At 41.1% G+C, this 15,957-nt stretch overlaps 1 protein-coding gene across 1 annotated transcript in view; it reads right to left on the reverse strand.

The window, feature by feature from the left end:
* TMBIM4 (transmembrane BAX inhibitor motif containing 4) overlaps positions 1-5,119 on the reverse strand; it is a 28,974-nt gene extending 23,855 nt beyond the window's left edge. Inside the window, exon 1 of the mRNA XM_045072993.1 lies at positions 4,922-5,119. Within this exon, the coding sequence (XP_044928928.1) occupies positions 4,922-5,018 (97 nt within the window). The 5' untranslated portion in view covers positions 5,019-5,119. The remainder of the gene's footprint in view (positions 1-4,921) is intronic.
* Between the last annotated feature and the right edge of the window lie 10,838 nt (positions 5,120-15,957).

Below are 15,957 nucleotides of genomic sequence, written 5' to 3' on the forward strand. Positions count from 1 at the left end.
ACAGAACAATGGAACAGAAGACCAAAAGTAAACCTGTGCATATATGGTCAAGTGATTTTCAACAAGAATGCCAACACCATTCAATGAAGGAAAGCCCTATCTCTTCAATAAACAGTGCTAGGAAAACTGGATAGCCACATGTGAAAGAATCAAGTTGAACCCTTACTTTATGTCATACCCAAATATTAACTCAAAATAACTTCAAGGCCTAAACATCAGACTTAAAACTGTAAAAACCCCTAGGAAAAAAACACAGGGGAAAAGCTTCATGATATTGGGTTTGGCAATGATTTCTTGAATATGACACTAAAAGCATAGGCAACAAAAGTAAAAATAGATAAATTGTCCTACATCAACATTTAAAACTCTGTACACCAAAGGATGTAATCAACATAGTAAAAAGGCAACCTAGAGAATGGGAGAGAATTTTAAGTCATTATATATAAGAGGTTAATATCTAGAATATATAAGGAATTCTTACAATTCAATAACAAAAAAATAAATAACCCAATTAAAATATGGGCAAAGTCAAGAGAATGAGATGCCACAGACTAACAGAAAACATTTGCAAAGATGCATCTGATAAAACTACTGTTATCCAAAATATACAAACTCAACCATATGAAAATGAACAACTCACTGAAAAAGCAGGCAAAAGACCTAAACAGACACCTCACTGAACAAAATATACAGATAGCAAATAACATATGGAAAGATGCTCAACATCATACATCAGGGAAATGCAAATTAAAACACTACACACCTATTAGAATAGCTGAAATCCAAAACCTGACACCACCAAATGCTGACAAGAATGTCTAGCAACAGGAACTCTCATGCATTGCTGCTGGAATGCAAAGTGGTATAGCTATTTTGGAGGATGGTTTGACAGTTTCTTACAAAACTAATCGCACTCTTACAAGTTCCAGCAACTGTGCTCTAGCAATGTCTTACAGAACTAAACATATTCTCATCATACAATCCAGCAATCATACTCCTTGGCATTTATCCAAATGAGCTGAAAACTTGTGACTACAAAACAATCTACACATGGAGGTTTATATAGTAACTTTAGCCATAATTGCCAAAATTTGGAGGCAACCAAGATGTCCTTCAGTAGAGGAATGAGTAAACTGAAGTACATGCTGACAATAGACTATTATTCAGCACCAAAGAGAAATAAGCCATCAAGCCATGAAAAGATATGATGGAGAAATCTTGAATGCACATTACTAAGTTAAAGAAATCAATCTGAAAAGGCTATATACTGTATGATTCCAACTATACAACATTCTATAAAAGGTAAAACTATGGAGACAGTAGAAAGATCACTGGTTACAGGGGCTGGTGGGAGGGAAGGATGAACAGGCAGAGCATAGAGGGGTTTTAAGGCAATGAAACTATCCCATATAATTCTATAATGGGGGATCTTTGTCATTACGCATTTATCAAAACCCATAGGATGTACAATAGTGAGAGTGAACTCTAAACTATGGACTCTGGGTGATAACGTGTCAGCTTAGGCTCATGGATTATAACAAAGTGGGAAAAGTTATGTACGAGCAGGAACAGGTTATGCAGGAACTCTGTACTTCCCACTCAGTTTGCTGTGAACCTAAACTGCTTAAAAAAATTAAGTCCATCTTAAAAAAGGGCGAAGTATTTAAAAAACATTTTTACAAAGAAGATACAAATGTCCCATAAGTATATGAAAAGATGCTGAACATTACTAATTATTAGGGAAATGCAAAGCAAAACCACAATGAGGTATCACCTCATACCCATGTGGATGGCTACCTTCAGAGAAACAGGGAAAAGAACAAGTGTCAGTGAGAATGTAGAGAAACTGCAACACTTATGCAATGTCAGTTAGAATAGAAAATGGTGTTGTCGCAATGTAAGACAGTATCTTAATTCCCTAAAACACTAAAAATACAATTACCATACCATGAGATGATACAAAATATATATTGGTTTCTGCCCCAGCTTCCTGGCACTTGAAACCCTTGTAACTTCCGAACTGATAAGAGCAATGAACAAAAAAAATCTTTTGTCCTAACATTTGGTCTTTCACCCCAGTTGCTGACACAGGGTTCCTGAAACCCTTATAATTTTCTGTGTAACAGGTGTGTCTTTTGTTCTACTGAGGTGATCCCACATGAGCTCTTAGATGAGGGCTGGTCACCAGAAAGAACAAGCCATAAGCAAGTGCAGAATTTTCAGCCCTGCCGAAGTGGGGAGAAGAGAAAAGGTTGAATATGGGGCTAATAACTGATATCCCTAAATGAGGAAGCCTCCATAAAATATTATGAGTATGGGGTCTAGAGAGCTTCCAGGTTGGTGAATGCATCCACATGCTGGAAGGATGACACAACTCAACTCTGTGGGGACAGAAGCACCTGTACTTGGTGCAGACCTCCTCCCAGACCTCCCACTATATCTCTCTTCATCTGGCTGTTTACCTGTATCTTTTAATAAACTGCTAAATATAAATGTTTCCTTGAGTTCCGTGAGCTGCTCTAGTAAATTCATCAAAACCAAAAAGGGAGTCATGGGAACCTTCAATGTATAGCCAAGTCTGACAAGTTATGGGTAACCTGGGGACCTATTACTTGCAACAGGCATCTGAAGTGGCGTGAGAGCAGTCTTCAATGGGACTGAGACCTTAACCTGGGGGATCTGATACTATCCACTCAGAGAGAGCATCAGAACTGAGTTCAGACTCATGTCTCACGAGTCTCATGAGTTCATGACACTGAGCGGGTGTCATGGAGACCTGCCTGATATAGGGAAAACATACACACACACACACACACACACACACACACACACACATACTTTTGGTGACCACAAGTATCAAAACTGAAGTGTTCTGTGTAAGTAATAAAGGAGAAACACAGGAGGAAGAACTGGTTCTTACCCTACTCAGGTGGGAAAAAATGGGTTTTTCACTAAAACACATATGATCCAGCAATCCCACTTCTGGGTATACAGACAAAACAACTGAAAGCAGGATCCCACGTGGGTATTGTATACACATGTTTATAGCAGTGATTCCTAGTGAGGTGGAAGCTATCCAAGTGTCTACAAGTGGCTAAACAGAAAAACAAAATGTGATTTTGTCACACAATGGAAAATTATTCAGCCTTAAAAAGCAAAGTGTAACACATGCTACAAAATTGATACACCCTGGGGCATCTGGTGCCTCAGTGTGTTAAGTGTCAGACTCTTGAGTTTGGCCTAGGTCAGTTCTCAAGAGTTGTGAAATCCAGCCCCAAGATGGGCTCTGCCCCAGGCATGGGGCTTAATATTCTCTCTCTCTCCCTCTCCCTCGGCCCCTCCCCCAACCTCCCTCTCTTAAAAAAAAAAAAAAAATGGATACAACCTAAAAACACGCTATCTGAAATAAACCAGTCACAAAAAGAGACACACCGTATGGTTCCACTTACATGAGGTATCTAGTGGAGCCAAATTCATAAAGCAGAAAGTAGAATGATCATTGCCAGGCACTGGGAGAGGGGAAAACAGCAAGTTCTTTGATGATACAGAATTTCAGTTTTAGAAGATTAAAAAGTCCTGGAGACTGGTTGTACAACTAGGTGAATACCTACTGAACTGTACATTTAAATATGGTTAAGAACGTACATTTTTAAGGAAATGTGTTTCACCACAATTAAAAATTTAATTGAAAAAACTATGCTCATATGCCAAAATCATTCCAAAATTCAATTCCAGAAATATCATAGATGTCAGGGATCAAGATTCTTAGCGCATCAGATTGTCCTAATTCTTTTTCCAGAATAAGTTCCAGCCACGGGAACAGAATGAAAATATGGGACAACCTCTGAATGAACTGGCTGAACTAGAACGGACAATGAACTCCACTTACGTGAAACTAAGCATTTTATATTTTTAAAGCATTTTAAATTCAGTCAATACTGCATAATAACTTAAAACTAATACTGCATTTTGATTGGTCTCTAAAGCTTCCATTTCCAGCAACCGCCTCAATTAAATCTCAAACTTATGTTGAGTTCTAGGTCTTGCAGACTCCAAATAGTGAAGAAGAACAGAGAGGGTCCCTGTCCCCACACATCCTACAACCCAGCAAAGGACACACCCGAGTATACAGAAACTTGAAACGCGATCACACCCCTAAACCAAAAACATGTAAGCAAATAACTGCATTCAGGTGCATGTCACAGTAACCACCTAATAAACTTTTCACCTTAAAAAGTAACCCTGCATTTCTTTTAATATCAAGATGCCAAATAAAGGCTGCCGAAGTTTTCATGTCCCTTTGTAGGGGGAGGAAGTCAGGATTAAAGCAGGATGGGCTTGGGGTGCCTGGGTGGCGCAGTGGGTTAAGCCTCTGCCTTCAGCTCGGGTCCTGATGTCAGGATCCTGGGATCAAGCCCCACATCGGGCTCTCTGCTCGGTGGTGAGCCTGCTTCCTCTCTCTCTCTCTCTCTGTCTGCCTCTCTGCCTACTTGTGATCTCTCTCTGTCAAATAAATAAATAAAATCTTTAAAAAAAAATAAATAAATAAAATAAATAAATAAAGCGGGATGGGCTTCAGCTCCGGTTCCCGAAGGGAGCGCGCAACTACCCGACCACCGCGCCTCCCCAGGGCCGCGCTCTCCCCGGGAGCGCTTCTTCCCGACTCCCGGGGGAGGGCGCTCTTCCGCGGAGCCCGGGGGGCGGGGCGGGGAGCCGCAAGCAAGGCTTTCCTCTGAACCCCACGGGAGCTGCGCTCAGCCAGCGAGCCGGGCCCCGGGAGGAGCTGCCGGCGGAAGCCGAAAGCCACCCCTAGAGGCCGACAGCGCAGCAGGCTCGGCGCGGAGCCGCCCGCAGGGACCGGGCTGGGGGAAGGGGAGGGGGGAGGGGAATGGGAAGGGACGAGGGGGATGGGAGGACGCACCCATTCGGATGTGCACACTGGCCGAGGCCACGCAGCTGCCGTAGTTGAAATCATCCTCGATGGAGGAGCAGGGGTAGCGGGGGTCGGGGTTGGCCATGTCGGCAGCAGCACCCCAGCGACCCCGCCGAGCTAGGGCAACGACGCCGAACTCAACGGCCTTCAAGCCACTTCCGGGATGAAGCGCTCCAGCCCCAACTAGCCGAGCGCAGCCCGCGCTCATCGATGCGCTCCCCCGGCGCTGCGGGAAGGCTGGGAGCGAGGAGGTTGCTTCAGCTTGGGGCGGGAGAGAAAATGAATGACGTTCTCGGCGTCATCTAAAATGCAGCTTTTCTCAGATTTTCCCTCGACAAGCTTTTTTAAATCCTCTGACCTGGAGAGTTGCTGAAAGTGATAGAAGCGAGGTCCCATCCATCTGTTCTTGCAACAAATACTCAGCTCATTCACATGGTCCTTCAGTAATCACACGGGAGATACACTTTTTATTATTTTTAATATTAATAATATTCCCTAAATTTCTTGAGCACTTTCTATTAGCCAGGCTTTCCGAATGAGGTAGTGCCCCATGAGCACAGAAGACAAGCGCCAACCAGAGAAGACTGAAGTGATGCGGGTAGGTTCAGGTGAGGGGCGAAGCTTAGGGTTAAGATACAGGTGACAAAGAATGAGACAGGGATGGGAGGGCACAGACAGTGCGAAGGACTGTTTTACCAATCTCTCCTTACCAATCGGAACTTACTATGAATGCAAAAATAAGGCGGTGGTGTTCTAAGAAGCATGAATGTCCAAGCAATCCTAGCCTATCCTTTTTCACTTGTGTTACTTCCCAATATTAGCCAATTACTAACACTAAAATGAAGCTATTGAGGGAAAGGAAAAGAGGGCCAACCATAATTTCTTTTCCTGTACATCCTTGCCAGTAAGCTGAAGGTAAAGAGTGTTAGTAGAATGTGTACATCTCAAGAAGTAAGATAAAAATATTTTGAGTTTGTTGTATATAGCTGTTCCACAGTTCTAGTAAGAATGAAATGCTTATGTATATACAGGCTAGGAAATACAAACTGATTTTGGTGATCTTTATGAGCTTGCCTTTAAAACTGGTATTATGCCGTATAAGGATCAATGATAAAATTAGTGCTAATAATTTTTTTAAAGATTTTATTTATGAATTTGACAGAGAGACACACAGCGAGAGAGGGAATACAAGCAAAGGGAGTGGGAGAGGGAGAAGCATGCTTCCTGTTGAGCAGGCTCCACCCCCCCCATGTGGGGCTTGATCCCAGGACCCTGGGATCATGACCTGAGCCAAAGGCAGACACTTAACAACTGAGCCACCCAGGCACCCTGTGCTAATAATTTTAAGTGACATTTTTCCTTCACTTAAGCGACATTGAGTAGCAAGGTAAAAAAAAAAAAAAAAATCATGGTAAATGTGGAGACTGCAAAAGAAATGAGAGCTTTGGGAAGATTATAAATGGCTTCACAGTGTTTTAGTTTGCTAGTACTGCTGTAATAAATTAGCACAAACTGGTGGCTTAAAACAACAGAAATGTCTTCATTTACAGTTCTGGAGGCCACAAGTCTGAAATGAAGTTGTCAGGGGCTTAGTTCCTTATGGAGGTTCTCACGGATAATCTGTCCCATGCCTCTCTTCTGGTGTTGGCAGTCCTTGGATTTCCTTGGCTTGTGGTTGCATCACTCCAATCTCTGCCATCATCTTCACCAGGCCTATATTCTATGTTCCTGTGTCCAAATTTCCCTCTTCTTATAAGGACACCAGTCTTATTCCAGTGCGGCCTCATCTTAACTCGATTACATCTGCAGAGATTTTACAGGCATACCTCATGTTATCGTACTTCAGTTTTGAAGATACTGTGTTTTTTACAAATGGAAGGTTTATGGCATCCCTGCATTGAGCAAGTCTATTGGCATCATTTTTCCAATAGCATTTGCTCACTTCTCATGTGTCTGTCACATTTGGGTAATTTTCATATTTCAAACTTTTTCACTATTAAAATGTTTTTTATGGTGATCTACACAGTGAGTACTACCATGTGAAAGCTCATATGATGGTTAGCATTTTTTAGCAATATTTTTAAATTAAGAGATATACTTTTTCTCTAGTGATGCTATTGAACACTTAATACACTACAGTAGAGGGTAATACAGTATAGTGTAATATAGTATAAACTTTTATATGCTTTGGAGACCAAAAATTTATTTGACTCACTTTATTGCAGTATTTGCTTTATTGCAGTGGTCTGGAATTGAGTCTGCAATGTGTTCCATGTATGCCTGTTTTTCCAATTGAGGTCATGGTCAAAAAGACATCAGTAGTTAAGCCTTAAATGTATATCATGGGAGCCCACAAGCCAACCTACATCAGAGGTGGTGACTTTTAAATAGGATCTTGAAAGATAATTAGGGGCTCATCAGGTAGGAGATGCTGAAAAAATCCAAACATGAAACAACTAGTTGAAATTGGAAAAGATCCAGACACTCATGAAGGACATTACAGAAAAATAACATTTGGTGATTAATTGTATATAAGCATCAGCAAGCATAATGTCTGACATAGCAGGTGCTCAGTAAATTCTAACTATATCAATCAATCAATCAGTGGAACAAAAGTACAGAGTTCTTTTGGCTCCTGCGACCAGACAAAAAGAAGCTGATTTTCTAGGAAATGATCAGATTGGGGCATGCTGAATTGGGATGAAAGAAAGAAATCAAAATGCAATTATTCAGTAAACATTGGAGGCGGGAGTGAGAAGAAGCCTACAGGGCAGGTTAGGGCTAAGGACATATATATGAGAGTGGCCCACATAGAGATATAGATGTAGAGTGGATTATATGAAATCTTCAAGACCTGGAATAAAAAGATCAATAGAATTCAGCCTATGGGTGCACAGTACAAGCCAAAGGAAGAGTTAGTTGGGAAAACAGAAGAAACAATCAGTAAGGTAGGTGCAAAACACTGAGTATTGTCTGAAGAGACCAAAAAAAAAAAAAAAAAAAAAAGACCAAAATTCACAAAAGATGGTGTGGTGAGGGACTAATGCTGTGAAACTGTCAGAATAAGCCCTAAAGAAAGACCATTTGATCAGAAGTTACTAATAGTTTTAGATCCAAATATGCCAGATACTTTCCTATACAGACATATTACCTTCAATATCAAGGCACCAGATTGGATATCCAAGCTTTTGTTTTTCTTTCAAAAAAACGAATGAATAATGAAACAAATTCAGTACAGAACAAGAGGAACCATGACCACTATGAAAGGCCAGAAGATACAGATAACTAATTACCAAGTATTGTTAGAACGTGTACTATGAAACCCAATGATGTGACATTACTTCTTGAACTTCTGTGCAGAGGGTTTGTTATGGACTGAATGTGTGGCCCCATTTATATGTTGAAGCCCTAACTCCCCTTGTGGCTGAATCTGAAAAGGGACTTGTAAGGAGTCAAGTAAGGTTAAGTGAGGTTATAAAGGTAGGCCCTGATAAGATGGAATCAGTATCCTTATAAGAAGAGACACCAGAATGCTGGTGTGCTCTCTCTCTCTTGCTCATTCTCTTTTTGAATGTGTGTTTGTGTGTGTGTGTGTGTGTGTGTGTGTGCGCACGCGCACACACCTCCAGAAAAGGCCATCTACAAGCCAGAAGGAAAGATTTTACCAGAAACTGAACCTTGTGGACACCTTGATCTTGGGATTTGTAGCCTCCAGCACTGTGAAAAAATAAATTTCTCTTACTGAGACCATGCAATCTGTGGTATTTTTAATGCCAGCCTGAACAAACTAATACAGGATTTATTGGGGGGGATTTACTAAATAACAAGGAAAAGAAAGCCAAATCCTTGAGAGGGAAAAGGCACACGATTTGTGCTGATAACTTGACAAGGAAATTTGGAAATCCTGAATGAGATTTTGTGTGTGTGTTTCTCCAACAAACATTGCATCCAGAGTTCACATAGCCCGCAGCAGTTTTGCTATCTGTAAAATGCAGTACTTGGATTAATATCCCTAAGCCATTTTCCATTATTAAATTGCAAATAGTCTGAGTAGAGTCTTGACTCCAAAAGAAAAAATTTGTGCCATAATCTCAGATTTATGTCACATGTTTGGGGTACTTCTAGAGATAAATAAATGATTGTGTCAAAAATATAACTTTAGCTAATATTGAAATTATCGTGAAAAGCCCTTGACTGAAATCTCTTCAATTAAAAAATCAGATTTTAGAAGTTAGTGGTGACTGGGCAAAAGTTATTATAGCAACACACTCTAGGGTGAAAAAATACTTTGAAAATGATTTAAAAAGAAAATGGTGAAACAGGATGAAGCATGAAAATGTTGAAAGAAATTATTTTCTATAGTTGAGTGTTTTCTAGTTGAGACAATACACGTTAACTTTAGAAAGTGTGGAAAACACAAAGTAAGAAAATAAAATCACCAGTTAACATTCCATCAACCCTAAAAGGATAATTGTTAAAATCATAGTATACATCATGTTATAAAATAATAGGGTTTTTTTTAAGGATTTTTTTTTAAAGATTTTATTTATTTATTTGACAGACAGAGATCACATGTAGGCAGAGAGGCAGGCGGAGAGAGAGACGAGGAAGCAGGCTCCCCACCGAGCAAAGAGCCCAATGCGGGGCTGGATCCCAGGACCCCGGGATCATGACCTGAGCCAAAGACAGAGGCTTTAACCCACTGAGCCACCCAGGCGCCCCAAAATAATAGGTTTTTAGAACAATGTTTTTGATATCTTCGATGGGAAAAAGTTGAGTTACAAGACAATGGAAGCCTAATGTTCTTTATAAATACACACACATACACATACATCAGGGGTGCCTGTACCTGTGTTCAGTCAGTTAAGCATCTGACTCCTAGTTTTAGCTCAGGTTGTGAACTGCTGGGTCCCGATCTCATGGGTCCCGAGATCACCCGGCGTCAGGATCCATGCTCAGCTGAGAGTCTGTTTGTGACCCTCTCCCTCTGCCCCTTACCCCACTCAAATAAATCTTTAAAAATACACACGCAATAAACTGGAGGAGTAACTATTGCATGTTATTATTATTAGGTCATTTTTCTCTTTTTTAAATCTTTTATTTAAGTTAGATTTAATGAACATATACTTTGTTAATAGTTCAGAGGTAGAATTCAGTGATTCAGCAGTTGCATACAACACCCAGTGCTCATTACTTCAAGTGCCCTCCTTAATGCCCATCACCCAATTACCCCATCCTCCCATCCACCCCCCCTCCAGCAACCCTCAGTTTGTTTCCAAGAGTTAAGAGTCTCTTATGGTTTGCCTCCCTGTTTTTGTGTTATTTTATTTTTCTTCCCTTCCCTTATGTCCATCTGCTTTGCTTCTTAAAGTCCACATATGAATGAAATCCTATGGTATTTCTCTTTCTCTTTTTCTGATTCGCTTATTTTGCTTAGCATAAAACCCTTTAGTTCTATCCACGTCATTGCAAATGGCAAGATTTCATATATTTTGATGGCTGAGTAGCATTCCACTATATATATATATATATATATATATATAGATGTGAGATATATATATATATATATATATATATTGTTCTATATTCCTATATATTTGTTATATATATATTGTTCTAAAAACCTATTATATATATATATATATATATAAAGAAGATGTGAGATATATATATATATATATATATATATATATATATATCCCACTGAGCCACATCTTCTTTATCCATTCATCTGTAGATGGATATCTGGGTTCTTTCCATATTTTAGTTATTGTAGACATTCCTGCTATAAACATTGGGGTACATGTGCCCTTTGAATCACTGTGTTTGTATCATTTAGGTAAATACCCAGCAGTGCAATTGCTGGGTCATAGGGTAGCTCTATTTTGAACTTTTTGAGGAAACTCCACACCATTTTCCAGAGTGACTGCACCAGTTTGCATTCCCACCAACAGTATTATTAGGTCATTTTTAAAATAAAGTTGTTTTTTAAAAAATTTATTTATTTGACAAAGAGTGAGAGAGCACAAGCAGGCAGAGCAACAGAGGGAGAAGGAGAAGCAGGCTCTGCACTGAGCAGGGAGCCCAATGTGGGGCTCGATCCCAGGACCTTGGGATCATGACCCAAGCTAAAGCCAGTTGCTTAACTAACTGAGCCACTCAGGCACCCCTTATTAGGTCATTTTAATGAAAGCCTAAAACTATCCAACTCTTACTTCTTAAAATTACCAAGTAATATGCCCTACAAACATTCTTACCCCATACTGATCTTTACCTCATCCCGAACCCCAGTGCACCTAGGACCTTCTAAAGCCCAGGGAAGGGATAAAGCTCAAAGATGGCATAGGCTAATGACCTTTATTTTGGAAATTATTTCCCAAACAAAAAAAAAATCTATGTCCCACAGTTGGTTGTCCTTTGAGCGTCCATCCTTAGGGATGCTGGGTAAATAGCTTATAGTTTTTCATATACACGAAGTGCTGTTACCTGACTCACCTGATTTTTTATTTCTTAGACTTCAATTCCTGTGCTTAGCTGGGACTTTGTCTCTGATAATACCGTGTATCTGTGCCATTATGCCATCTGTGCTCTGGCCTTCAGGGTTCCCTCAGCATCTCAATTGATTATGATTCTCCAGTGATCATCTCCAGTGATTGTGATCATCTCCAGTGATTCTTTGCAGTTCATTACTCTCTTGCCTCCAGCTGGGGTGGAAACTCTTTCTCCTTCTAGCATCTGAAATTTGGGGTGGGGTTAGGAGGGTGAAAAACAGTGAAAGTGTTTGAGGGTTAACCACAGCCACGTCCTTGCCAGAAGCATGTATGCTAGAAGTGGGTGCATGGATTGCCGGGCTGGTCTGGTTCTGCATGGATTTTCACTGCAGTCTCACGCGCCTCTAGAACTTCATACTGCTTCCATCCATGCTGCCAGGACCATTCCCTACTAACACTTATTTTTTCCAAGACACCCAGTTGTCTCTACAATGCAGTTTTCATACCCATCTGACATTCCAGAGATAGAACTGTATAGATCTGAACTCCAGTTTTGGACAGAGGTTAGTTTCTTTCCCATTCTCTTACAGGCCATCAACAAACCAAGAACTATCATCACATGTCTGTTTGGTGTATCCATTAGGATGCATTTGTCTGTGAATTACAAGATTCCCAGTTTAAAAACTGACTTACTAAGGAATTTGTGTGATATAATTTTAAGTCCAGAAGCAGGACATTCTCTAGGCATAGAACAAAAGAGCTGCTTAATGCCATTATGAAGGATCTGGTTTTCTCCCTCACGAGACCATCCCCAGGGCTCACTTCATTCTAGTATTTATATCCATGTGGCTACAAAATGGTTCCAGAGATGACCAAAGCTGCTGCACGTTCCTATTCAGATTCGGAGAGAAGGAGAAATCTCAATGATATTTGGTCCTCCAAGCCATATATTATTGCCATTTCAGTCATACGCCAACCTGACTCTCAGTGCATGGACCACTGCAGTTTTAAATATGGAGGTCAGGGTAGACTGTAGCAAGATGGGAAGAGCATCCCTGGCAAGGGAACAGCAAGTGCAAAGCCTTTAATGTGGGACTCTGCCTGGTGTGTTCAAGGACCAGCAAGGAGGCAGTGTGGTTATGCAGGATGAACAAGGAAACAAGATCAGAGGGTAACAGCGGAGTGGGAGAGGGAGAGTGAATGCACATCGGATAAAGAGTTTGACTTTCATTCTGACTGAAATTAGAAGCCATTGTTGGCTTCTAAACAGATGAGAGACATAATCAGATTTGATTTAAAAGGATGAATCTGCCTGCAGTGTTGAGGAAAGTCTATAGGAAGCAACAGTGGAAGCTGCTTTAGTTCTAAGATAAATGTAGCAAAGCAGGCAAGATACGATGATGGCTCAAACCAAGGTGGCAGTAGCGGAGATGGAGAAAAGGATGATTTTAAATATATTTTGAAGAGTCAACAGGGTTTGGTGGTGGATTGAACACGGGCTGGGAAAAAAAAATAGAGGAGCCTAGAATGACTCTAGATTTTGGTTCAAGCAACTGGAAGCAAGAGTGACTTGGATGGGGGGGAAGAATGTCGAAGAGCAGGTTCAGGAGGCATGATCAAGGGTTCACTTTTGGAGATGAGTCTGAAGTTGAAGGGAGATGTCTGAGCTAACCATATGCATTTGGCAGTCCTTGGTAGGTGGTATTTAAAGCCTTGAAACTGGTTGAGATCATCAAGGGAGTGGGTGTACATAGAGAGAACTATGAACTGAACCCTGAGGCACTCCAGCATTAAGGGAGAAGAGAAAGGACAGCAAGGGAAGGTGACCAGTGAAATAAGTTAAAATGTAAGACAATTTGGAAGACAAAGTGTCACAGAAGGAGGGGGGTGATCACCTGTGTTTCAAAAACTACTGAGAGGTCAAATAAGATGAGACCTAAAAACTGTTATATTCAGCAATGATGTGGACATAGATGACCCTGACAGCAGTTTCAGTGGCGTAAAGTAGGAGGGGTGGCTCTAGAGTTGGCTTAAGAGAAGATAACAGAAGAAAAGTTGGGAGACAGTGAGAATATTCAACCTTTTACTATGGAAAGGAGCACAGAAATGGGGAGGGGGTAATAATTATGGCATCAAAGTAGGGGAAATGGCATCAAATAGTTTTTTGGTTTGTTTTAAGGTGGGAAAAATAACATCGTATTTGTATGCCAATAGAATTGATACTGTGAAGAGTGAGAAATTGACGACATAGCTGAAACTGAAAAACACTGCCCTTGATGTCTTTGAGGAAGAGGCAGGAAGGAAATCAGATCTAGTGCAGGGGTGAAGGGATTAGATTCACATAGGAACCTACATAATCTACCTATAGAAAAGGAGGGAGGCATGTATGTCTGTTCAGATACTGGTAGGTAGAAGATGTGATGCTGAGATTCTGTGGAAGGTTTTTAATTTTTTTTTCTGATACATCAGTACTCTTAATAAATATTCTCAAGATCATTAGTTGAGCCCAAGGATGGAGGAGAGGGTAATGGGCGTTGAGAAAAGAGAAGGCATAAAACAGTTGTCAAGGGGACCAGCAGGGTAACAGTGTGACAGCCCGGTAGCATAAAGGACCCATTTGAAAGTCATGGTTTTGATTTTAAATTAAGTCCAATCAACGGGTTTTTATTTCCCACCCCACTCCCAGCTACATTCTGGTACACAGGTATGCAGCCCAATATTACAAACTCGTATCTAATCAGGATGGTAGATTTAAAAGAGCTCAACAAAGCCAGAGAGGAGCAAGAGAATGGAAAGCATATGCAAGAGAGGGATTATAAAAATTGAGTGTGGACTTTATGGATAAAGAGAAAAGCAAGGGCATCAAGAGGGCAGAGCCAGAGAAGAGGTAGCAAGATTTTGGAATTGGTATCCTGGTAAGGGAGAAGGATTGTTGGGGTCAGAGTACTAGAATGAATGCACTAAAAGGGCAGGAGGTGTGGTCAGAGAGTGGATTCATGAAATAGAAATTACAGAAGGGATGGTCATTGATAACGACAAGATCTAGGGAATTTTCATGGGAATGACTGGCTAAAATAGGGTGGAAGATAGGATTACTGGAGGAGAGGAGAGCCAAAGAACTGGGAGGACGGGTCCTGGATCATCATTTGCCCAACAAATATTTCAGATCACCAAAGATTAAGATAGGGTTAGTATTGGAGAGGACTGCAGGGAGCAGGAGCTATATAGCCTAAAACAGAGAGGGCAGAATTAAGGTGGAGGAGAACAGTGGATGACAGCAACAGCGAAGCTGTGAGTGATACAACCTGACGATTTAAAATTCAAAAGTCAAAGGCAGTTTTAAGGAATAGGGAGGGAGCATGGTCTGATACTAGCTGCCAACACTGAAAATACAAGAATTGTCGCATAATCCATATAGATTTCACATAATCTGGCTTTCACATAAAATTCTTGCTTCTCTTGAAGTCAGAAGATCTGGAAAAGCAGGCCATGTTGACTGCTTCACTCAGCGACGGTGATTCGCTTGATCACGGTCCAGCGACTGGTTCCTCTTCGTGGGAGAGGTTAAGTTTGGGTCCCCTGTTCTACCAGTTCACCAACTCAACAGCTGTCAAATACTTGGACCCTGCCTCTCTTGCTCAGTTTACTCGGGTAGTCCCTTTGAGAGGTATAGGGCTTCTTAAGCGTGTTCAGATCGACAATAAAAGTTTAGCTATTCAAACAAAGGGATATAGAAACCTTTGCCCAAAAAATATTGTATTTATCAATTTTCAAGTGTATTTTGTGGTATATTCTAGCTGAGAACGACCTGGGACTACAGAGAGTGGTAGGGGTACGAAATGATAATGTAGCATCAACGTTGGTCTCTAGGGGGCACCATAGCCAAAGAGTACAAATCTGAAAGCTTTCAAATAGGGTTGCTATTTTTCAGTTGATGACAATTGTCCACTCTACAGTCATTAAGGTTGGGATTTTTTTCTCACCACTTTCAAAGCATCTCCTCTTTTCATTAGTAACATTTGTATCATGCCTGTGATGGGCTATTACAGCACACACGATAGAATATTTTAAAAACAATACTCAATTTTACTTAAACTCCATGTTGGAAGCAAACGACTCCGTCAAACACTTTGGAGAAAGAAAAAGTAGTGGAACAATGTTTTATCAAAGGGCGCCTGGGTGGCTCAGTGGGTTAAACCTCTGCCTTCAGCTCAGGTCATGATCCCAGAGTCCTGGGATCAAGCCCCGCATGGGGCTCTCTGCTCAGCAGGGAGCCTGCTTCCCCATCTCTCTCTCTGCCTGCCTCTCTGCCTACTTGTGATCTGTCAAATAAATAAATAAAATCTTTTAAAAAAAAAAGAAAGAAAGAAAGAAAGAAAAGAAAAGAAAAAGAAAGGCCAGGGAGGGGGCGCCTGGGTGGCTCAGTCCTTAACCCTCTGCTTTCAGCTCAGGTCATGATCCTGGGGTCCTGGGGCTGCCTTCTCAGCGGGGTGCCTGCTTCTCCCTCCCCCACTCCCCCTGCTTGTGTTTTTT

The sequence above is a fragment of the Mustela putorius genome, unplaced genomic scaffold, assembly GCF_011764305.1.
Source record: "Mustela putorius furo isolate JIRA1106 unplaced genomic scaffold, ASM1176430v1.1 tig00537227_pilon_pilon_pilon, whole genome shotgun sequence".
NCBI classification, from domain to species: Eukaryota; Metazoa; Chordata; class Mammalia; order Carnivora; family Mustelidae; genus Mustela; species Mustela putorius.